The sequence below is a fragment of the Bombina bombina genome, chromosome 5, assembly GCF_027579735.1.
Source record: "Bombina bombina isolate aBomBom1 chromosome 5, aBomBom1.pri, whole genome shotgun sequence".
NCBI lineage: Eukaryota > Metazoa > Chordata > Amphibia > Anura > Bombinatoridae > Bombina > Bombina bombina.
The window spans coordinates 168,524,782-168,550,554 of NC_069503.1; the positions used below are offsets into that span (position 1 = coordinate 168,524,782).

Below are 25,773 nucleotides of genomic sequence, written 5' to 3' on the forward strand. Positions count from 1 at the left end.
TCAGAGCATGCGGACAAGTTAGGGAGCAGCGGTCTTCAGACCGCTGCCTCATAACTTCTGTTTTTGGTGATCCTGAAGGCTCACCGGAAACAAGGGGCATCAAGTTCCATACGGAGCTTGATAAATATGCCTCAAAATGTTATTTTAGCTCTTACCAATACAATCCAGGGGACACAACAATTTTTTGAATTTCACAGAACTGCTAATGCTCACTTTGCTCTGTACCTATTGACCAAACATGAGATAGACAATGGAATATCATGGGAACTTGTGTATTCTGTGCATATCAGTGCAGTCTATGGGGTATATTTAACAAGAGGCAAGCGGACATGATTCACTGAAGCTGTAGTGAAATGCTTGTGCATTGCCGCACCCTGCTTAGTGGCGGTCGTATCGGATCGGGATGATTTTAGTCAGCCACATAAAAAGTGATGGAGAAGTTAAGGAGCGGGGGTCTTATGACCGCTGCTTCTTTACTTCCATTTCTAGCGGACCAGAAACGATGAGATGTCAATGCAGCATCCACTGCTTAATAAATCGACAAGATACGCGCCAAACCATGTAATGGATATAAAACACTGTAGAACTTAATTACATTTGCTTTCTTAGGGCTAGATTACGTGGAGAGCACTCTTTTGTGCTCCCGCTCGCGCATTTTTGCGGTGTTGGGGTTGCGCTTGTATTACAAGTAAAAAGTCTGCATGCGCGAATCCCGATGCACGCAAAAAGATAGACTTTGCGAATTCGTGCACTAACCCGATTGGGTTTATTCAAGTGTGCTAAACCTGACATGAATTATGAATAATTCACATTCAAATGTTCTTCACATAAGAATATGTTCAATGTATTCTGAAATAAATATTTCTATACATAGGTGATGTTTTTTTTGTAAAATATATACGTATCTATACCTATATATATATATATAAATTATTATGTATAGGTGTATATATACAGTATATATATATATGAATATCTACTTAAAAATAATTAGAACATATTCGCCTATTTGAAGAACATTCGGCTAGATTACGAGTCTTGCGTTAGGCTTAAAAAGCAGCGTTGGCCAGTCCCAACACTGCTTTTTAACGCCCGCTGGTATTACGAGTCCTGCAGGTACAGGTGTACCGCTCACTTTTTTGGCCAGACTCGGAAATACCGCAAATCCACTTACGTCAATTGCATATCCTATTTATTTCAATGGGACTTGCATAGCGCCGGTATTATGAGGCTTCCAAAAAGTGAGCGGTAGACCCTCTCCTGTCAAGACTGGTACCGCATTTAAAAGTCAGTAGTTAAGAGTTTTCTTTCATGTATTTAGCAAGAGTCCATGAGCTAGTGACGTATGGGATATACATTCCTACCAGGAGGGGCAAAGTTTCCCAAACCTTAAAATGCCTATAAATACACCCCTCACCACACCCACAATTCAGTTTTACAAACTTTGCCTCCCATGGAGGTGGTGAAGTAAGTTTGTGCTAGATTCTACGTTGATATGCACTTTGCAGCAGGCTGAAGCACGGTTTTCCTCTCAGAGTGCAGTGAATGTCAGAGGGATGTGAAGAGAGTATTGCCTATTTGAATACAATGGTCTTCCTCTAGGGGATCTATTTCATAGGTTCTCTGTTATCGGTCGTAGAGATTTCTTCTCCTACCTCCCTTTTCAGATTGACGATATACTCTTATATACCATTACCTCTACTGATTCTCGTTTCAGTACTGGTTTGGCTATCTACTATATGTAGATGAGTGTCTTAGGGTAAGTAAGTCTTATTTTTATTTATGACACTCAAAGCTATGGTGGACACTTTATATGTAAAGTTCTAAATATATGTGTTTAAACTTATATTTGCCATGATTCAGGATATTCAGTATTCCTTCATTCAGACTGTCAGTTTCATTTTTTTGGGAAAATGCATATGAATTAAATATTTTTCTTACCTAAATTTTCAATTGACTTTTTTCCTTTAAATTGCGGGCTGTTAGGCTCGCGGGTGCAAAAAATACTAGAATTTATTGTGTCATTTTTGACGCGAGACTTTTTTGGCACGAGATTGACGTTTGTCTGACGTCAATGACGTCATTTCCAGCGTCGTAGTTGACGCCGGAAGTTTTCACGTAGTTGCGTCATTTTTGGCTCTCGTGTTTGTTGCAGACGTTTTTGGCGCCAAAAAATATCTGGGCGTCATTCTTGGCGCCAGATTTTTAACATTATTTAAGTCTCATTTTTTAGTTGCTTCTGGTTTCTAGAGGCCTGTTCTGTTTGCATTTTTTTCCCATTCCTGAAACTGTCATTTAAGGAATTTGATAATTTTGCTTTATATGTTGTTTTTTTCTATTACATATTGCAAGATATTTCAAAAACTGTTCCTGTATCAGAAAATGCTGAGGGATTCCTGATGACTGATATCAGTCCTACCAAAGCTAAGTTTATTTTAATGTTATGAATGTTTATCTTTAGCTATGGTTTGTAATAAGTTATCATGATAAACTTTTACATGCAGAATCCATTAGTATTTATGCATTATATATTGCTATTCTTTTTACATCTAATGTACAAGATATACTTAGGAATTTTTAAGAATATTTTTCTGATTCTATTCTAAAGGCTTTGTCTGACATCCTGCCTTCTAATAAAATTTTTAGGTCTTTTTTAAACTTCTCATTTAGTTGATGAAGTTTCAAATGACCAACAACATACTGAATTATCCTTCTGTGATGGTGTTTTTTTCTCATTCAGAATTTTCTTCATCAGATATTGACACTAACAAATCTACTTTTTTATTTTTAAATAGAGTACATTCGTTCTTTGTTGAAAAGGTGTTGATTATTTTGGATATTAAAGTAACTAGTTCTTTTGATTAAGACTAGCTAACATTTAAATTCTGCTTATTAACCTTCTGTGGTTTCTTCAGAGGTTTTCTCCAGTTCCTGATACTAGGGAATGGAATAGGCCGGGAATTTCTTTTATTCCTTCTTTAAGGTTTTTAAATTGTATCCTTTGCCGGCAGTTAGTTTTAAGTTTTGAGGAAAGATTCCCAAAGTTAATGGGGCTATCTCTACTCTTGCTTAACATACTACTATTCCTATAGCAAATAGTATTTATTTTTTTCCTTCAGATGGGAAACTTGTATCTTATTTAAGGAAAATTATTTATTTTCAGGTACTTTTTTTAGACCTGTAATTTATTTGGCTGATGTTGCAACTGCTTCAACTTTCTGGTTGAATACTTTAGTGCAACAGGTATCGGATTATGATTTGTTTAGCATTGTTAAGTTGATCAACATGCTAATAATTTCATTTGTGTTGTCATTTTTTTGATATTTTCGCAAATGAGGTTTAATCTATGTCTTTAGCTATTTTAGCTAGAAGAACTTTGTGACTTCAATCTTGGAATGCTAGTTTGATTTCTAAATTCCATATTTCTTTTTTTCCAAGGTAATCAATTATTTGGGATTTCCTCTGATGTTTTGCAGATGTGTTTTACTCCTTTATAGGAAATTTTGAGAAAGCAGGGGAACCCCCACCTATACGGAATAGCTTTGGCTCTGAGCATAGATGTTAGTGGTTGGAATTCCCTGCGTCTCTGTAAAGTGCGGGGGGCTAGGTCCGCAAATATTTGCAGGTGGAAATTTTGGAAGGTTATGTCCTTAATCTGTCTAGCCGCTTTAAGTATTTCTTCTTTCGTTTGATAGCTTTTAAGTCTAAGGACCACATCGCGTGGTGGAGCTTGATCTGCCGGTTTAGGCCTGAGCGCTCTGTGAGCTCTATCTATATCCATGTCCACTTCGGATGTGGAGCCCAGTAGTGATACAAAAAGGCCTTTCAGGAACTCAGGGATGGTGTTTGGTAAGACAGATTCTGGAATCCCTCTAACGCGTAGATTCTGGCGGCGTTCCCTGTTCTCCAGGTCCTCCAGTTTGTCCTGCAGCTGCATAATTAATAAGTCGTGTGTCTGTGTGGTAGTTTGCAATGTGGATATCTCAGATTGATTAAATTCTACATCTTCCTCCAGCGTTTCAACCCGATTTCCCACTTCTGTGATATCTTTTCTCAAGCTGGCCATTTCTTCTTTGATACACTCTCTGACTTTTACCACAATATTGTCTAGGTCATTCTTAGAAGGTATGGTAGCCAGGAACTCTTTAGAGAGCTGGACTGGAGTGTCTGTGTCGCTATCTTCATTGCTTGATGCAGATGCTGTGGGTTGTTGTGAAAGTTCTGCTGTCAAACTAGGAGGTTGGGTGTCTGACATTTTAAAAAAGGAGCTCACCGAGCTGCGTGCAGCAGCAGGTTTTTTAATGTCTTTGCCTACTTTTGATGCTCTCTTTGGTGACATCTCTGTTCCTCTATAATAGGTATTTGCTGGTTTAGTAAAATTTTCAATAAATCTGTAGATGAGTAAAGGGTATTTTATGCAGGGTTTTCTCAGCATCTAGTGCTGGTGGGTACTATAGAATCTCCCCCACAAAGTGGGCTGTGATCAGGTTAAGAAGTGTCCGTTACATCTCTGTAGGTTGTAACCTAGATAGTGTGATCTACCAGTTGATACTTAATTGTGTCATCACAATGTGGCTGCAAGTGAATTAAGATTTCTAGTTCTTAGCTCCTCGTGTTGCAGTACCCCACCATATGTATTTTGCAAAGAGTCCCCAGAAGTTTCATCTGTGCTTTTTTGTTTTAAACCCCCATCGGCTACTGCCGCAATTACCTTTGGTCAGTTTTTGTCCGGTTAAGTCCTGGATCGTGTATTACCCTTTACCACTGCTGCTTTAGCCTCATGCGTAGCTGAAAATTTACAGCCGTGTGGAAAAAGATGGCCGCTGTTGGTTAGGCCTTATTGCAGAGCGCTATTGAAGTCAGCGCATTTATGTCTCCTGAGACTTTATTGTCGCCTAGTTTTGTCCGGTATCTGGTCCACACCGGTTTACGAGTGGCTACAAGGCTGCTGTTGGTTTTCTGCTTTGCGCCTCATGAAGATATGGGCATCGGCTCCCGGAGCTCACACTAGTGCGCGGCCATTACTCTCGACGGCCAGCTCCGCCCCCGTAATCAATTATTTGGTTCACAATTGGATTCAATTCTTCTACTGTTACTATGGGCTTCAAGATTGAGCTCTAAGACTAAATCTTAAGCTTATATTAGTTTTTGTTCTTATTAGGAACGGAATCCTATTTCTTCCCCAAGTAACATGTTTATAATTGGAAGTTTTCTTCATTCAATTTAAGCCATTTTAAATATTAAAGTCAGCTCCCCAAATTTGCATGTGGGTGCAGTTCTTATTCCAGCTTAGCTGGTAAGGGGCAGGTTAAGACTTTTTAAAGATTGTTTGGTTCAATTCGGTCCAAACTTCTTAGATTTGGGTACAGAATAGGATTCAGAGTAAAACCGCCTGTGAGAAGTCTTTTTTTCTCTAACATATTCCAGCTATTCCAGTAAGGCTCACACTTTCCTGAAGTGTGTTTCAGACCTGTATGTATTGGGTACTTGTGAAGTGCGGCTGGTCACCCGTTGAGGCTCAAGGCGCTGCTCAGACCTGGAGTTTTCTGGGGTATTTATACCAGTTCCATTTTAGGAACAGGGTTTGGGGTTTTTATTCAAAACTATTCATTGTCCCAAAGATAGAAAATCTTTTTGAATTGTGATAAGTGTACCATCTTTTAGAATGGTGTTATATGGTCTATTCTGCCTTTTGGTCAGTGAGGGCATTATTTGCTTACAATAGATACAATAGATGCATATCTTCATTTTCTGTTTTCATTCAGATTATTTTCATTTTCTGAGATTCTCTTTTTTTGACAAGCATTACCAATTTGTTGCTTTTCCATTTGGTCTAGCGACAGCTCTAAGAATCTTTTCAAGGTTCTCAGTGTTTCCTTATTTGGACGGTCTCTTGGTACTGGCTCAGTCTTTTCGTTCTGCGGAATCTCATACGATTCAACTTTTGTTGTTTCTTCAAGACATGGCTAGAGGATCTTTTTATCAAAAGCTCTTTGATTCCTCAGACAAGGGTCACCTTTTTTAGGTTTCCAGATAGATTGTGTCAATGTCTTTGTCTCTAACAGACAAGTGACAATTTTATTGGGTTCCGTTTGTCGGAACCTTCAGTCTCTATTTTTTCCTTCAGTTGCTATATGCATGGAAGTTTTAGGTGTCATGGCTGCAGCATTGGATTTGATTCCCTTTGCTCATTTTCATAGGAAAACTTTCCAGTTTTTTATGCTGAATTAATGGTGCAGGGATTCTAGGATATCACTTTTTATATCTTTGAATCCCAATGTTCAACTATCTTTGACTTGGTGGTTAGATCACCATCATATAGTTCTACGGGTCTCTTCGGTTCATTCAACTTGGACCATGATCACTACAGACGCGAGTCTTTTAGGTTGGGAGGCTGTCTGGGGACCTCTGTCAGCACAAGGGGTTTGGAAATCTCAGGAGGCGAGATTACCATTCGATATTTTGGAACGCTGTGCATTTCTCAGAGTTCTTCAGTTTTGGCTTCTTTTTGAAGAAAGAGACGTTTATTGTTTTTCAGACAGACAATGTCACAACTGTGGTGTATGTCAATCATCAGGGTGGGACTCTCAGTCCTTAGGCTATGAAAGAAGTATCTCGGATACTTGCTTGGGCTAAATCCAGCTCTTGTCTAATTTCTGTGGTCCATTTCCCAGGTATAGACAATTGGGAAGCGGATTATCTCTGTTTATCAAGCTTTACATCTGGGAGAATGGTCTCTTTACCCAGATGTGTTTTTTTCAAATTGTTCAGATGTGAGGGCTTCCAGAAATAGATCTGATGGCATCTCATCTAAACAAGGAATTTCCCAGGGGCCTATTCAGGTCCAGGGATCCTCAGGCAGAAGCAGTGTATGCATTGACACTTCCTTGGAGTTTTCAATCTGCCTATATTTTTTCGCCTCTGGTTCTTCTTTTTAGAGTGATTTTCAAAATCATCAGGGAGCAATCTTTAGTGTTGCTGGTGGCTCCAGCATGGCCACACAGGTTTTGGTATATGGTTCTTGTTCGGATTTCCAGTTGCCAATCTTGGTCACTTCCATTAAGGCCGGACCTTATATTTTAACATTCGTTTTTTCCATCAGGAACTCAAATTATTAATTTGATGGTATGGAAATTTAACGCTTAGTACTTAGTCATAGACGTTTCTCTGACTCAGTGATTAATACTATGTTGCAGGCTCGTAAATCTGTGTCTAATAAGATTTATTATCGAGTTTGGAAGATTTACATCTCATGATGCTCTTCTCATAAATTCTCTTGGCATTCTTTTAGAATTCCTAAGATTTTATAGTTTCTTCAGGATGGTTTGGATAAGGGTTTTTGTCTGCAAGTTCTTTGAAAGGACAAATCTCTGCTTTTTCTGTGCTGTTTTCACAGAAAAATTTGCTAATCTTTCTGTTATTCATTGTTTTGTTCAGGCTTTGGTTCGTATCAAGCCTGTCATTAAGCCAATTTCTCCTCCTTGGAGTCTTAATTTGGGTCTGAGGGCTTTACAGGCTCTTCCGTTTGAGCATATGCTTTCTTTGGACATTAAAATTACTTTCATGGAAGTTTTCACGTAGTTGCGTCATTTTTGGCTCTCGTGTTTGTTGCAGACGTTTTTGGCGCCAAAAAATATCTGGGCGTCATTCTTGGCGCCAGATTTTTAACATTATTTAAGTCTCATTTTTTAGTTGCTTCTGGTTTCTAGAGACCTGTTCTGTTAGCATTTTTTTCCCATTCCTGAAACTGTCATTTAAGGAATTTGATAATTTTGCTTTATATGTTGTTTTTTTCTATTACATATTGCAAGATATTTCAAAAACTGTTCCTGTATCAGAAAATGCTGAGGGATTCCTGATGACTGATATCAGTCCTACCAAAGCTAAGTTAATGTATTTTAATGTTATGAATGTTTATCTTTAGCTATGGTTTGTAATAAGTTATCATGATAAACTTTTACATGCAGAATCCATTAGTATTTATGCATTATATATTGCTATTCTTTTTACATCTAATGTACAAGATATACGGTACTTAGGAATTTTTAAGAATATTTTTCTGATTCTATTCTAAAGGCTTTGTCTGACATCCTGCCTTCTAATAAAATTTTTAGGCCTTTTTTAAACTTCTCATTTAGTTGATGAAGTTTCAAATGACTAACAACATACTGAATTATCCTTCTCTGATGATGTTTTTTCTCATTCAGAATTTTCTTCATCAGATATTGACACTAACAAATCTACTTTTTTATTTTTAAATAGAGTACATTCGTTCTTTGTTGAAAAGGTGTTGATTATTTTGGATATTAAAGTAACTAGTTCTTTTGATTAAGACTAGCTAACATTTAAATTCTGCTTATTAACCTTCTGTGGTTTCTTCAGAGGTTTTCTCCAGTTCCTGATACTAGGGAATGGAATAGGCCGGGAATTTCCTTTATTCCTTCTTTAAGGTTTTTAAATTGTATCCTTTGCCGGCAGTTAGTTTTAAGTTTTGAGGAAAGATTCCCAAAGTTAATGGGGCTATCTCTACTCTTGCTTAACATACTACTATTCCTATAGCAAATAGTATTTATTTTTTCCCTTCAGATGGGAAACTTGTATCTTATTTAAGGAAAATTATTTATTTTCAGGTACTTTTTTTAGACCTGTAATTTATTTGGCTGATGTTGCAACTGCTTCAACTTTCTGGTTGAATACTTTAGTGCAACAGGTATCGGATTATGATTTGTTTAGCATTGTTAAGTTGATCAACATGCTAATAATTTCATTTGTGTTGTCATTTTTTTGATATTTTCGCAAATGAGGTTTAATCTATGTCTTTAGCTATTTTAGCTAGAAGAACTTTGTGACTTCAATCTTGGAATGCTAATTTGATTTCTAAATTCCATATTTCTTTTTTCCAAGGTAATCAATTATTTGGTTCACAATTGGATTCAATTCTTCTACTGTTACTCTGGGCTTCAAGATTGAGCTCTAAGACTAAATCTTAAGCTTATATTAGTTTTTGTTCTTATTAGGAACGGAATCCTATTTCTTCCCCAAGTAACATGTTTATAATTGGAAGTTTCTTCATTCAATTTAAGCCATTTTAAATATTAAAGTCAGCTCCCCAAATTTGCATGTAGGTGCAGTTCTTATTCCAGCTTAGCTGGTAAGGGGCAGGTTAAGACTTTTTAAAGATTGTTTGGTTCAATTCGGTCCAAACTTCTTAGATTTGGTTACAGAATAGGATTCAGAGTAAAACCGCCTGTGAGAATTTTTTTTTTCTCTAACATATTCCAGCTATTCCAGTAAGGCTCACACTTTCCTGAAGTGTGTTTCAGACCTGTATGTATTGGGTACTTGTGAAGTGCGGCTGGTCACCCGTTGAGGCTCAAGGCGCTGCTCAGACCTGGAGTTTTCTGGGGTATTTATACCAGTTCCATTTTAGGAACAGGGTTTGGGGTTTTATTCAAAACTATTCATTGTCCCAAAGATAGAAAATCTTTTTGAATTGTGATAAGTGTACCATCTTTTAGAATGGTGTTATATGGTCTATTCTGCCTTTTGGTCAGTGAGGGCATTATTTGCTTACAATAGATACAATAGATGCATATCTTCATTTTCTGTTTTCATTCAGATTATTTTCATTTTCTGAGATTCTCTTTTTTTGACAAGCATTACCAATTTGTTGCTTTTCCTTTTGGTCTAGCGACAGCTCTAAGAATCTTTTCAAGGTTCTCAGTGTTTCCTTATTTGGACGGTCTCTTGGTACTGGCTCAGTCTTTTCGTTCTGCGGAATCTCATACGATTCAACTTTTGTTGTTTCTTCAAGACATGGTTAGAGGATCTTTTTATCAAAAGCTCTTTGATTCCTCAGACAAGGGTTACCTTTTTTAGGTTTCCAGATAGATTGTGTCAATGTCTTTGTCTCTAACAGACAAGTGACAATTTTATTGGGTTCCGTTTGTCGGAACCTTCAGTCTCTATTTTTTCCTTCAGTTGCTATATGTTTTAGGTGTCATGGCTGCAGCATTGGTTTCGATTCCCTTTGCTCATTTTCATAGGAAACCTTTCCAGTTTTTTATGCTGAATTAATGGTGCAGGGATTCTAGGATATCACTTTTTATATCTTTAAATCCCAATGTTAAACTATCTTTGACTTGGTGGTTAGATCACCATCATATAGTTCTACGGGTCTCTTCGGTTCATTCAACTTGGACCATGATCACTACAGACGCGAGTCTTTTAAGTTGGGAGGCTGTCTGGGGATCTCTGTCAGCACGCCGTGCATTTCTCAGAGTTCTTCAGTTTTGGCTTCTTTTTGAAGAAAGAGACGTTTATTGTTTTTCAGACAGACAATGTCACAACTGTGGTGTATGTCAATCATCAGGGTGGGACTCTCAGTCCTTAGGCTATGAAAGAAGTATCTCGGATACTTGCTTGGGCTAAATCCAGCTCTTGTCTAATTTCTGTGGTCCATTTCCCAGGTATAGACAATTGGGAAGCGGATTATCTCTGTTTATCAAGCTTTACATCTGGGAGAATGGTCTCTTTACCCAGATGTGTTTTTTTCAAATTGTTCAGATGTGAGGGCTTCCAGAAATAGATCTGATGGCATCTCATCTAAACAAGGAATTTCCCAGGGGCCTATTCAGGTCCAGGGATCCTCAGGCGGAAGCAGTGTATGCATTGAAACTTCCTTGGAGTTTTCAATCTGCCTATATTTTTTCGCCTCTGGTTCTTCTTTTTAGAGTGATTTTCAAAATCATCAGGGAGCAATCTTTAGTGTTGCTGGTGGCTCCAGCATGGCCAAACAGGTTTTGGTATATGGTTCTTGTTCGGATGTCCAGTTGCCAATCTTGGTCACTTCCATTAAGGCCAGACCTTATATTTTAACATTCGTTTTTTCCATCAGGAACTCAAATTATTAATTTGATGGTATGGAAATTTAACGCTTAGTACTTAGTCATAGACGTTTATCTGACTCAGTGATTAATACTATGTTGCAGGCTCGTAAATCTGTGTCTAGTAAGATTTATTATCGAGTTTGGAAGATTTACATCTCATGATGCTCTTCTCATAAATTCTCTTGGCATTCTTTTAGAATTCCTAAGATTTTATAGTTTCTTCAGGATGGTTTGGATAAGGGTTTTTGTCTGCAAGTTCTTTGAAAGGACAAATCTCTGCTTTTTCTGTGCTGTTTTCACAGAAAAATTTGCTAATCTTTCTGTTATTCATTGTTTTGTTCAGGCTTTGGTTCGTATCAAGCCTGTCATTAAGCCAATTTCTCCTCCTTGGAGTCTTAATTTGGGTCTGAGGGCTTTACAGGCTCTTCCGTTTGAGCATATGCTTTCTTTGGACATTAAAATTACTTTCATGGAAAGTATTGTTCCTTTTAGACATCTCTTCAGCTAGAACAGTTTTTGAATTATCTGCTCTTTCTTTTGAGTCTCATTTTTCTGGTTTTTCATCAGGATAAGGTGGTTTTGCTGTCTTCATTTCGATTTTTACCTTAGTTGTGAATTCCAACAACATTAGTAGAGGAATTATTGTCCCTTTCTTGTGTCCTAATCCTAAGAATTCTTTGGAAAGATTCTTACATTCTTTGTATGTGGTAAGAGTTTTGAAATATTATGTCGAAGCTACTCAGATTTCAGAAAGACTTCTAGTCTACAGGGAGTGCAGAATTATTAGGCAAATGAGTATTTTGACCACATCATCCTCTTTATGCATGTTGTCTTACTCCAAGCTGTATAGGCTTGAAAGCCTACTACCAATTAAGCATATTAGGTGATGTGCATCTCTGTAATGAGAAGGGGTGTGGTCTAATGACATCAACACCCTATATCAGGTGTGCATAATTATTAGGCAACTTCCTTTCCTTTGGCAAAATGGGTCAAAAGAAGGACTTGACAGGCTCAGAAAAGTCAAAAATAGTGAGATATCTTGCAGAGGGATGCAGCACTCTTAAAATTGCAAAGCTTCTGAAGCGTGATCATCGAACAATCAAGCGTTTCATTCAAAATAGTCAACAGGGTCACAAGAAGCGTGTGGAAAAACCAAGGCGCAAAATAACTGCCCATGAACTGAGAAAAGTCAAGCGTGCAGCTGCCAAGATGCCACTTGTCACCAGTTTGGCCATATTTCAGAGCTGCAACATCACTGGAGTGCCCAAAAGCACAAGGTGTGCAATACTCAGAGACATGGCCAAGGTAAGAAAGGCTGAAAGACGACCACCACTGAACAAGACACACAAGCTGAAACGTCAAGACTTGGCCAAGAAATATCTCAAGACTGATTTTTCTAAGGTTTTATGGACTGATGAAATGAGAGTGAGTCTTGATGGGCCAGATGGATGGGCCCGTGGCTGGATTGGTAAAGGGCAGAGAGCTCCAGTCCGACTCAGACGCCAGCAAGGTGGAGGTGGAGTACTGGTTTGGGCTGGTATCATCAAAGATGAGCTTGTGGGGCCTTTTCGGGTTGAGGATGGAGTCAAGCTCAACTCCCAGTCCTACTGCCAGTTTCTGGAAGACATCTTCTTCAAGCAGTGGTACAGGAAGAAGTCTGCATCCTTCAAGAAAAACATGATTTTCATGCAGGACAATGCTCCATCACACGCGTCCAAGTACTCCACAGCGTGGCTGGCAAGAAAGGGTATAAAAGAAGAAAATCTAATGACATGGCCTCCTTGTTAACCTGATCTGAACCCCATTGAGAACCTGTGGTCCATCATCAAATGTGAGATTTACAAGGAGGGAAAACAGTACACCTCTCTGAACAGTGTCTGGGAGGCTGTGGTTGCTGCTGCACGCAATGTTGATGGTGAACAGATCAAGACACTCACAGAATCCATGGATGGCAGGCTTTTGAATGTCCTTGCAAAGAAAGGTGGCTATATTGGTCACTGATTTGTTTTTGTTTTGTTTTTGAATGTCAGAAATGTATATTTGTGAATGTTGAGATGTTATATTGGTTTCACTGGTAAAAATAAATAATTGAAATGGGTATATATTTGTTTTTTGTTAAGTTGCCTAATAATTATGCACAGTAATAGTCACCTGCACACACAGATATCCCCCTAAAATAGCTATAGCTAAAAACAAACTAAAAACTTCTTCCAAAACTATTCAGCTTTGATATTAATGAGTTTTTTGGGTTTATTGAGAACATGGTTGTTGTTCAATAATAAAATTAATCCTCAAAAATACAACTTGTCTAATAATTCTGCACTCCCTGTATTAATCGGGTTAATCCGAGTCGGGTTAATGCCCGCTTCAGAGGATTACGGCTCATTCTACTAGGTCAGTTTCTACTTCCTGGGCTTTTAAGAATGAAGCTTCTGTTGATCAGATTTGCAAAGCAATGACTTGGTATTCTTTGCATACTTTTACTAAATTCTACCATTTTGGTGTTTTCTCTTCTTCAGAAGCAGTTTTTGGTAGAAAAGTACTTCAGGCAGCTGTTTTAGTTTGATTCTTCTGCTTATAATTTAAGTTTTTTTCATTATAAAAATTGAAACTTTTGATTTGGGTTGTGGATTAATTTTTCAGCTGAATTGGCTGTCTTTATTTTATCCCTCCCTCTCTAGTGACTCTTGCGTGGAAGTTCCACATCTTGGGTATCTGCTATCCCATATGTCACTAGCTCATGGACTCTTGCTAATTACATGAAAGAAAACATAATTTATGTAAGAACTTACCTGATAAATTCATTTCTTTCATATTAGCAAGAGTCCATGAGGCCCACCCTTTTTGTGGTGGTTATAATTTTTTTGTATAAAGCACAATTATTCCAATTCCTTATTTTTGATGCTTTCGCTCCTTTCTTATCACCCCACTTCTTGGCTATTCGTTAAACTGAATTGTGGGTGTGGTGAGGGGTGTATTTATAGGCATTTTAAGGTTTGGGAAACTTTGCCCCTCCTGGTAGGAATGTATATCCCATACGTCACTAGCTCATGGACTCTTGCTAATATGAAAGAAATGAATTTATCAGGTAAGTTCTTACATAAATTATGTTTTACACTACAACGCCGTAGCAAAAAACTCTTAACTAAAGTGCTAAAAAGTACACTAACACACATAAACTACCTATTAACCCCTAAACCGAGCCCCCCCCCCCCACATCGCAAACACTTTTAAAAATCCCTGGGAAGGAGCTAAGAGTTTTAAATAGATTGCACCTGCATAGGTGCAACATGTCTATGACTACAGCCTGTTTGGCTGAAACCGGTCAGACCTTCTTTCACTCCCAACTGTTGATAGGAGTCTGCCTATTTTTGTATCGTTTTTAATTGGTCCTAATAAAGCTTATTTTTTATTCTATCATACACTCTTGTCTGCTGGAACATTTTTGGATTCATTTTTTGTTACTTTACTTGGAGTACTGGGACTCCAATCCTACCGCACCGTTCACAGCGACAATGGACTGCCCAGCCGGGTTACGTCACGACCGGAGGAGGAGCCGAGCAGCGTGCCAGCGTGGAGACCAGCTGAGCAGAGTTGGAGCCGGGAACACTACTAACGGAGACTTAGACCGAGACGCGCAAGTGGATTTTCCAGACGGAGGTCACGCTAAGGGTAGTGAGTAACTACAGATTGTACTTATTATGGCTTGGGGCTTGTTTCTCATATAACAGGTTGTTTAACTATAAGGGAGCCTTGTTATTTTGTATGAGCGTTTCCCCAACCTAGTATCTGTTTCCTACCCTAGCGCTTTGACTCATTACATGCCTGCTTGCTGCACTTACTTATCCATTTTTCATGCTTGCCACTGCATCTGTAGCACTCATTAACAAGTGAGCGACTGGATTGATGTTTAAGACCTACTTTGAAAGAGGATTATATGTTCCGCATTTTTTCAGCCTGAATGCATGTGTACTAGGTCATGTGGACTGACTGGCTTATTATACCTAAGTACTAATACAAGCATCTGATTATGCAGGACCTGGTTTTCCTGACACATACAGCCTATTAACACTTACCAGCTACAATATCTTTATCTGCTCTACTTTCTTGCTTGGCAGTGACTGCATACTACAAAATATATCTTGGATATTTTGATTGTGATATACGTACAATAGTGATATCATCCTCCAAGAATCAAACTAACTCTGCATGTTGCGATAGTAACAGCGGTCTCCACTCACGCTTGCTCATTTTTTGTCTGCATCATTTGTTTGTTCTCTGTTCTCACATTTTCTTCCCTGGATTGATGCAACAATTGGTGTATATACATTCATTGTTATTACATATACACTTCCTTTTTCTTCCGGAGTGACAAAGTCTAAGCCTTTTTTCTGTTGAATTAATTGGCAGCCCGGTGTAAATATCAATATCTTTAGATTTTGATTGATTGAGTGTTATAATATTTATTTATATATGGACAGTATGGCAGCCACAGACTCCTTTTATTCCCTTAAAGAATCTGATGATGAGGACTTAGACCTGTTGGAGTTACAAGATGTATTTGATCGTGATACACCCAACACCAAACTAGGGGATAACTTTTATGACATGGAAACATTGAAACTAAAGGAACAAAGACTGAAATGGGACAAGAGGATCCTTTCCAAGTACATTAATATGCAAATGGTACCCAAGGGATTAAGGATCAATAAATTCCCTACTTATGACATTAAAGATGTGGATTTCATTGAAAGCTGGAACCAGACTCTTACTGACTGCTCTTTAAAACTCATTGCCTTAAAGGGACAGTTTACTCAAAAATTTTCTCCCCTTTAATTTGTTCCCAATGATCCACTTTACCTGCTGGAGTGTATTAAATTGTTTACAAGTAGCTCCTTTACCCTTATATTGGCATTTGAAATTGTTGATTAAGCATGTGGTATCCCCACCTATTCTGAAAGTTTGTGGCCGCGCGTACCAGCTATAGATAAGCTTTGTAAACACAGCCAGCAGAAGAAATTACACTCCCAGTCGGATATAGCAGAGATAAGGTAATAAAATGTTGATTTTCCATTGTTCTCTCAAAGTACTGGTGATTGTTTTAAGGACAGATATAAGATAAAGAAGCAGGTATATGTGCACAATGTGATACAGTAATGAGATCTGATTATACCTACAAGCTCAACCCATTTTATTAGGTTGTGGCTTCAAAACACAAAATCAGAGCTTTAATATACACAAATAAGCCTTAAAAAGCTAATTTCATACATTTTTTACTCTGCAGTTGGTAAAAAAAGCATTTGTAAACACATTAAGGGAAAAACTATTTTACAGTATACTGTCCCTTTAAATATTGAATATAAGGACATGTTACTCAAAGAGGTTAAAAATAAGATAATTTTGCTTCAAGCAGATATGAATTTGTTCAAACAACATGAAATTTATCCTCAATTTGATGAGACACTTAGGAAGGTGATTGAGGAGGCTAAAAAATTAATCATCCAGGTTAAACACACCAAGTTCCTTAGGGACCAGAAAGATTATTCAAAGGGCACGGTCTATATTTGGAAACGTAAAGAGAGGAGTAAGATTTGGTCCCAGTCACAATATAATCAATCAGACCACCAGGCCACAGGCCAGGGGGGACACTTAGATTACCCACTTAAGAGAACAACCTAAAATGAAGGTCACCAAGAAAGTTGCCTTCTCCGATTCGGAGCCGGAGTTAACAGACAAAGAGAGGTTTGCCTCTAGTTTTGAATCGGATGGTTACTCCGTCCCCGACGGGGATGAGGGAACTTCAACTAATCAAGCATGCACAGTGTCTAATACAGTGGGCGATAAAACACCAAGAGGTATACTTAAGGAACATGTAAACTCAGGGGCTGTTCCTAAAAGGGGCAGGCGCCAGAGAAGAGGCAACTCTCATTATCATATGACCACCAACCCTCAGGGCACTGATGACAGCTCTGACACTACACAGCAGGTTTTTCAGTGGGGCCCAAGACGACCCAGGGGAGGGGGACGGGGCAACAGACAGAAATCTGCCACTGGGGATTTCCAGCAACAGAGATATCAATTGAGGGAGAACAGGGGAACTCCACGACACAGGTACCAATGACACAGGCCCCAATGACGGATAATACAGTCATAAACCTGTCCACCTATAATCTAAAAAATCTCGAAAGGAAAGTACTGAGCTATGGGATGGGATTTGTTCCCTCTAGGAATTTTGATTTGTTTCAGACAATTCTTGACGTTAACAGACTAGTGAGGGATTTAACCCTTAGAAAATTCTTTCCAGAAACCGAGACAGATAGATCACCTTCTGCTATTGATCCATCAACAGAAAACTTAAGTTTCAATGTTGATAATATGTCTTTTGCTGACATTTGTGCACTCACCAGTTTGGAAGACTTATCAGGGAGTATAGATCATATATCTAAAGACATGATACATCAACATAAATTAAAATCTGCATCAGATTTTTACCCCTTACACATTAGGGGTAAGAGTCTTGAGGTGTTTCATAAAAGAGTCATGGAGGACCTCACCACTCTTTCCCAGACAAATACTAATCACAACTCTAATTTGACTAGAAAGGAAAGAGAGGCCATTACCAGTCTACAGAATAACATCAACATTGTCATTCGACAATCTGATAAAGGCGGTAGTGTTGTGGTCATGGATAGGGACGCCTACGTTGCGGAAGCCCTGAGACAATTGGGTGACAACGAGGCCTACTCTATCTTACCCAGGGACCCCACAACTTCTTTTGGTCATATCTTGAGGGACCTCCTGGATGATGGATTGGAGATGGGCATCATCGACAGACATACTTTTGACTGCTTGTTAGTTGATAATCCGGTGATGCCTATCTTCCACCATTTCCCGAAGGTCCACAAGAGTGTCGAAAATGTCCATGGACGACCCATTGTGGCAGGTATTGGCTCATTAATGGAGCCACTGTCCAAATGGGTCGATAACGTTTTGCAACCTGTGGTACACAGATTACCCAGCTACGTACGTGACACTGCTCATGCCCTATCAAAACTTGAACAGACCAGATGGGAGCAAAACTATAGCTGGATAACCATTGACGTGGTGGCTTTATACTCTAGTATTCCCCACGAATTTGGACTCCAGGCTGTTGAATTCTTTTTGGATATGTGCACTGACCTGGATTCTGAACACAAAGATTTTGTTTTGAGGGTTATCAGGTTCCTGCTTCAACATAACTTCTTTAAGTTTTCTGACTCTTTCTATCTCTAGAGACGTGGAACCGCTATGGGGGCGAAATTCGCCCCCTCCTACGCCAACCTTTTTATGGGGTGGTGGGAGCGGTTCCACGTCTATGGGGGAGGAAATACATTCACTGGGTCCATCAAAAAATATCTGAGGTTCATAGATGACCTATTGATCATCTGGTCCTCAGGTGAGACACAAGCTAAGGAATTGGTGGACCAACTGAACTGTAACGAAGTGGGTCTGAAATTCACCTACCAGTGGCACCAAAGGACTATGAATTACTTGGATGTAACCCTGACGGGTGATCCCGATACCCATAAAATCATATCTTCACTCTACCGCAAGCCTATCTCCGGCAACACATTATTGCACGCTAATAGCAGTCACCCTAAACATGTCTTTAGAGGTATTGCTAAAGGCCAGTTTATGCGTATCAAACGCAATTGTTCCCGGGGAGGGGACTGCGATAGAGAAAGTGAAGATCTGGACAAGCGCCTACGAGATAGGAACTATCCAGTAAAAGTTATCAGGAGAGCACGACATGAGGTAGACCAGATTATTCCACAGGACTATTAGCCCAGCTAATAAAAGAACCAAGACATTTCAGACACGCAATGCTCCTACCCTTATTACAGCCTACTCTAATCAATACCATCAGGTCTGTAATATAATTAGGAAGAACATCCCAATTCTGCGGGGAGATAAATCCTTACGCAATGTAATCAAAGATGGCTGTAACTTTGTATACAGGAAGAATCTGACCCTAGGAAATTTGCTGTCCCCCAGTTTACTTAGGAAAGAACCAAGCAGGAGCTCTTGGTTACATTTCAAGGGCACTTTCTGGTGCGGAAAGAGGTCCTGTGGGTCTTGTGACCACATTAAAGTTGCCACCCACTTCATGTCAGCCTCTGGGGCGGAATCTTTTGAGACCAAGGGCTGAGTTAAATGTGGAAGTAAATTTGTGGTGTATCTCATAGAGTGCACCCTGTGCCACGGGCAGTATGTGGGTAGAACCACCAGAGAGGTGGGGACACGCATTAAAGAGCATCTAGCCCACATCTCCCATGACAGAGCAGTGTCTGCTCTGTCTAAACATTTTTTGGAGGTACATCAAGGTCAAGTTGGATCCTTTAGGTGGCAGGCAATCGAGCAGATAGTCAGACCCCCTAGGGGAGGTGACAAATTTCACATCTTGTGTCGACAGGAGATCTATTGGATCCACAAGCTCGGTTGCCTACTACCAATGGGATTCAACTCAGAATTTGACATTATCAATTACTGGCAACACTGATAGTTTATATATAACATCGTGCATACCACTTTTAGAGTTTTCACATGCTTTTCTTATTCCACTGATTTATATACACTATTTAATAGTAGAATCTACATTTAATCTTTAGATTAGGGTTATACCATGTCCTTGTTCTCTTATTCAGTCTCCACTTAGACTAGATACGCATACCTGGTTGGATCACTCTGACACTATTTAGGCTTTTTTTCAGGCTATTTATAAATCGTTTATTTTAGGCCTTTAATATTTAAATCCTACGTACCTTTAAATTGTTAGTACATGTATTTTTTACAACTTACATGTATTAAACAGATATAACAATGATTATTATCTATTATCTATATCCTAACTCCATGTCCTTAAAATACAACCTAGAGTGTATCTTACATAACTTATATGCATTAGCTAGACACAATCATGATCAGCTTTACAAGCTTGGATTGAACCTAGATTCATGTATTGTCAAGCATTCCTCTATGTATTTAAAATTTCTTTATATAGTCTATGTTCTTGTTTATTTCAGCAAGGGTGTTCTTTAGTTAATTAAGTACATGAGCACGTCCAAAAATGAGTCAAGCTTTAACTTCCTCCTTTTAACATTTAACATATAATATAAGGTATTTTTCTGAACATATGCATTTTCTATTTTTTTCTGTCATCCTATGATCGGAATACACTTGATATGCCATTACTTTTGAGTTAATTGGGGCTGTAATTATTTTGGCAGTTATGCTTTAATTTTATGCAAGTTTATCTTTCTCTATGCCTATCAGATGCTTGTATACACTTCTATATATTTTCTTTAAGGGGTTACACATTGGGAGTTTGTTTTCTTTTATCACCTCCCTGGGGAAGAGCTAAGAGTTTTAAATAGATTGCACCTGCATAGGTGCAACATGTCTATGACTACAGCCTGTTTGGCTGAAACCGGTCAGACCTTCTTTCACTCCCAACTGTTGATAGGAGTCTGCCTATTTTTGTATCGTTTTTAATTGGTCCTAATAAAGCTTATTTTTTATTCTATCATACACTCTTGTCTGCTGGAACATTTTTGGATTCATTTTTTGTTACTTTTAAAAATTGTTTAACCCCTAATCTGCCGAACCGGACATTGCCACCACTATAATAAATATATTAACCCCTAAACTGCCACACTCCCGCCTCGCAAACACTAGTTACATTTTATTAACCTCTAATCTGCTGTCCCTAACATCGCCGACACCTACCTACATTTATTAACCCCTAATCTGCCGCTGCCCAACGTCGCTGCCACTATATTAAAGTTATTAACCCCTAAATCTAAGTCTAACCCTAACCCTAACACCCCCTAACTTAAATATAATTTAAATAAATATAAATAAAATAACTATCATTAACTAAATTATTCCTATTTAAAACTAAATACTTACCTATAAAAGAAACCCTAAGCTAGCTACAATATAACTAATAGTTAAATTGTAGCTAGCTTAGGGTTTATTTTTATTTTACAGGCAAGTTTGTATTTATTTTAACTAGGTAGAATAGTTATTAAATAGTTAACTATTTAATAACTACCTAGCTAAAATAAAGACAAAAGTACCTGTAAAATAAAACTTAACATAAGTTACAATTACACCTAACACTACCACTATAATTAAATTAATTCCCTAAATTAAATAAAATGATCTAAATTACAAAAACAAACACTAAATTACAGAAAATAATAAAAAAATTACAAGATTTTTAAACTAATTATACCTAATCTAATCCCCCTAACAAAATAAAAAAGCCTCCCCAAAATAAAAAAGCCCTACCCTACACTAAATTACAAATAGCCCTTAAAAGGGCCTTTTGTGGGGCATTGCCCCAAAGTAATTAGCTCTTTTACCTGTAAAAAAAATTACAGATTCCCCCCCCCAACATTAAAACCCACCACCCACACAACCAACCCTACTCTAAAACCCACCCAATACACCCTTAAAAAAACCTTACACTAACCCCCTGAAGATCAACCTACCGGGAGACGTCTTCATCCAACCCGGCAGAAGTGGTCCTCCAGACGGGCAGAAGTCTTCATCCAGACGACATCTTCTATCTTCATCCATCTGGAGCGGAGCGGGTCCATCTTCAAGACATCCGACGTAGAGCATCCTCTTCATCCGGAGTCTTCTTACTAAATGACGATACCTTTAAGTGACGTCATCCAAGATGGCGTCCCTTCAGTTCTGATTGGCTGATAGAATTCTATCAGCCAATCAGAATTAAGGTAGAAAAATCCTATTGGCTGATGCAATCAGCCAATAGGATTGAGCTTGCATTCTATTGGCTGATTGGAACAGCCAATAGAATGCCAGCTCAATCATATTGGCTGATTGCATCTTCTATGTGTGTGTGTACATATGTATTTATGTGTATATATATATATATATATATATATGTATACATGTATGTAAATACATATATACACATATAAATACATCTGTACACACACACACACATACATACACTTATTTAGATGTCTTTAAATACATATGTGCACACACACATATTCAGACATGTCTATGTATGCATATTTATGTTAAAGCCCTTTGCAGCCCTTTTTATTCTAACATCTTATACAAATGTCTTTGAGCCCTTATAACTGTTTTTTTGTTTTTGTTTTGTTTTTTATTTAATAATTTTTATCAGGCAGTGTAAATATGAGTGTAACTGTACTTTTACATTAATTTATGTTGTGTTTAAAGGGACAGTCTACACCAGAATTTTTATTGTTTTAAAAGATAGATAATCCCTTTATTACCCATTTCCCAGTTTTGCATAACCAACACAGTTATAATAATATACTTTTAACCTCTGTGATTATCTTGTATCTAAGCCTCTGCAAACTACCCAGTTCTTTTGACAGACTTGCAGTCTAGCCAATCAGTGCCTGCTCCCAGATTACTTCACGTGCACAAGCACAGTGTTATCTATATGAAATATGTGAACTAACACCCTCTAGTGGTGAAAAACTGTTAAAATGCAATCTGAAAGAGGTGGGCTTCAAGGTCTAAGAAATTAGCATATGAACCTCCTAGGTTAAGCTTTCAACTAAGAATACCAAGAGAACAAAGCAAAATTGGTGATAAAAGTAAATTGGAAAATTGTTTAAAATGACATGCTCTATCTGAATCATGAAAGTTTATTTTGGCCTAGACTGTCCCTTTAATGCAACTTCTTTCTTCCCTACCCTTTACACAAGCTTTGAAGCACACTATTTGATGAAAGTATGTGATTTTGAAATTGTATTCATATCATATCTGTCCTAATGTGATATAGTTAGGAGAGTGAAGAGTCCTGAGAGTTTTTGTAATCAAATTTTTGAAGTACAATTATTAATTTGTTATTTCATTGTATTCTTTTATAATTCTATTTTCAGTACTTTTTATGTGGAGGTGTCATTTGAAAGTTAGTTTCATTTATAATAAATATTTTACATTTCAGCTTTACTTTTTCACTGTCCCTTTGGGTAAGATCCATATACACAAAAGCGTTATTTTATTGCTGGCCTTACTGGCCTTAATCATCTTGTTTAAGGGACATTCTAATAAAAAAAATATACTCTTATTTGTCTCAATACTAATCCTAGTATTGATATAATCCCGGCAAAATATATAAATACACAGGCAAATTTGCTCTGAGAAGAGGGAAGTGTTGTTGTATGCCAGCAGGACATGATCCCATCAACAACCAACCATGTTCCGCTGGGTACCACACAAAGCTTGCATTTCTAGCATTCTTGTTTGCTGTGCGAGATATCATGTATGCACAAAACCACTGTTCCATTAAAAAGTGTGCTGGGATACTTGCTAACAAGTTGAAAAGGCCAACTTAATAAGGACCCTTTAGCTGTCCAGTTTAATAGTTTAATCTGTTGGAAAGTATTGAGAAATTGGATTGTGATCACCTTGAACATAACGGTTCAATGTTATGTATAAGACCTTTTTTTGCAGGCTGATAATTATTGACCTGAATTTAAAAAGTGCTTATCGGAGGATGAAAACATGCTAACATGATTGAACACTTGATTGTGCTTGACTCCATTGTTGGCTAGGACTGGTAATTCAATAAGGATTTGCTCTAACAAATTAGAACATGGAATTTTTTTCATTAGATTTGCCATTAAATACAAATAGCCAGTCTGACTTGTAAATCGCTCTGTGAAATACAATAAGCAATATCTAAAATTTACGTGAGATACATGGAAAAAGATTTATGTAAGTTTCCTGTGCTCATTAACCAATGAGACATATACAGTAGTTTATTTAAGAATATTAGCCACTTCACAGTTTTTTCTTTAATGTGAAATTCTTTCTTTTTTATTGTAGGGTACTTCCTGAGTCGCCCAGGTGGCTTTTAACCAAAGGCAAAACAGAAAAGGCTAAAAAACTCCTCCAAAGAGCGGCCCATATCAACAAAAGAACATTTAATGAGGAACTGATATCAGAGGTATTAAGAAGGAACTCACTGCTCATTATTTGGTATACAATATTTAACCATTTATTTGTTCTTTCTAGAAAAGACTGTTTCAAAATGTATTACAGAAAAAAAGGATGTTCCTGTGCTGAATAAACCAATTGTCCCTGTCATCCTATGATCTATATAGTCCTGGGACTCAACTGTACATAATCATACACTTGCTGATAGCTTCACCTTAAATGTAAAAAGGTTTTACTTTGCACAGGAATCCTCTTGTGCTCTTTGGAATGCATGTTCCATATATCACAAGCTCACTTCTATTCATGACCTATATAAACCATCTCTTTGCCTGTTAAACCTCACAAAAACCTGGCTCTCCTCCTCTAACTCAAGCACAACTGCTCCCTATCCTGTGGTGGCCCTCACTTCAGTCACACTCTCGGGCCTGGAGACAGACAAGAGTCATGGAGTAGGCATTCTACTTTCCCTCCACTGCATTACTTCACCACATCCTTTATACCATCTTTTGAAGTTCATGGTATCCTCTTCTTATCACTTATATCTCTTTGTGTTTCTGTTATCTATTAACAAAATCATTTTTAGACAATGTTGAAGCCGGCATTCCAGATTTTCTCTATTGTAATGTACCTTCCTGCATCTTAGGGAATTTAAGATACCCACTGACAATCTTAATATGCCTTCTTCCTCTAAACTTCTATCTCTTACTTCTATCTCTTACCACCTCTTTTGGCCTGCCCCGGTGGAACCAATCTTCAGCCCACTGTGAAGGGAACTTGATTCATCCAGTCTTTAATAATCTCTGTATCATTTCCCCTTCCCTTTCACTGATTTACTTATATTCTCTTATTCTTACTGCACCATCCTCATCAGCCCAGAAAATCTATTTTACAGAAACTTAAATGTCTTGAATCCTCTACTCTCCTCTTTATCTTGTCAATACCTTGTGGCCTTGCAATACATTATGTACTAAAAACAACACTTGATAAAGCTTTGCCATCTGCAGTTCACTGTGCATCATGCACACAATGACAACCATGGCACATTAAACAGATCCACTATCTTTAGAGATGTTCACAGACAGCTGGATGTCAGTGGAGAAAATCATGCACCCATGCTAATTTCCTACATTAAAAAATGTAACCTCTGACAAACTCTACCTTTAACTTAACCAAACAACTATATTTCCCATACCTCTTGTCAACTCATTTGCCCGACCAACCAACCAACCAACCAACCAACCAACCATCCAACCAACCACAGAAGGCTGTTTTTAACCCTTAACTCCCTCCTCCATTTGCACCACCACCCACTACCAACCTCACAGCTCACATTATTACATATCACTTCAAGAGTAGAATTGACACAATTAGAAGAGACATCTCTCCCTCCCACCCTTAAAACCCACCTTTCTACTCACTCTGTTACTTCTCTCCTGTTTGAGAGGAAGAGGTCTAAAAACTCTTATCTTTTCATCAACTCACAATTTGTCCACTCAACTCAATTCCTTCACAACTTCTTCTCTTTCTCTACTTCTTTAATCTCTGCACACCTATGCCACATTTCTAGATTACTCCCTTTCCTTACCTAAGAAACTACCAAAATAGTAATTAATTTACAAATGTTGTTCTTTTTTTATTTAAAGCTTCTCCGAAATTGCCTTCCCAAATCCTTCTTCTTCCCATATAATATATCATGGATGCTTCCGCTAGACTCATCCACCTAAATCTTCAATCGGCTTCCCCATACTGCCTGTCCCTACAATTTAGAATTCAGTTCAAGATATTAACTTTTACCTACAAAGTAATCAACATCCTCAATCCCAACCATATTTCCTCATTCATTTCCAAATACTCCCTGACCCTCCCTAGATCAGCTTCGGACATACTT

General features: G+C 38.0%; 1 protein-coding gene across 1 annotated transcript in view; it reads left to right on the forward strand.

Annotated features, from left to right (window-relative positions):
- Positions 1 to 25,773, forward strand: part of LOC128659267 (solute carrier family 22 member 13) — a 115,820-nt gene that overhangs the window by 66,325 nt on the left and 23,722 nt on the right. The window contains exon 5 of the mRNA XM_053712943.1: positions 23,775 to 23,895. Coding sequence (XP_053568918.1) covers positions 23,775 to 23,895 — 121 coding nt within the window. The remainder of the gene's footprint in view (positions 1 to 23,774; positions 23,896 to 25,773) is intronic.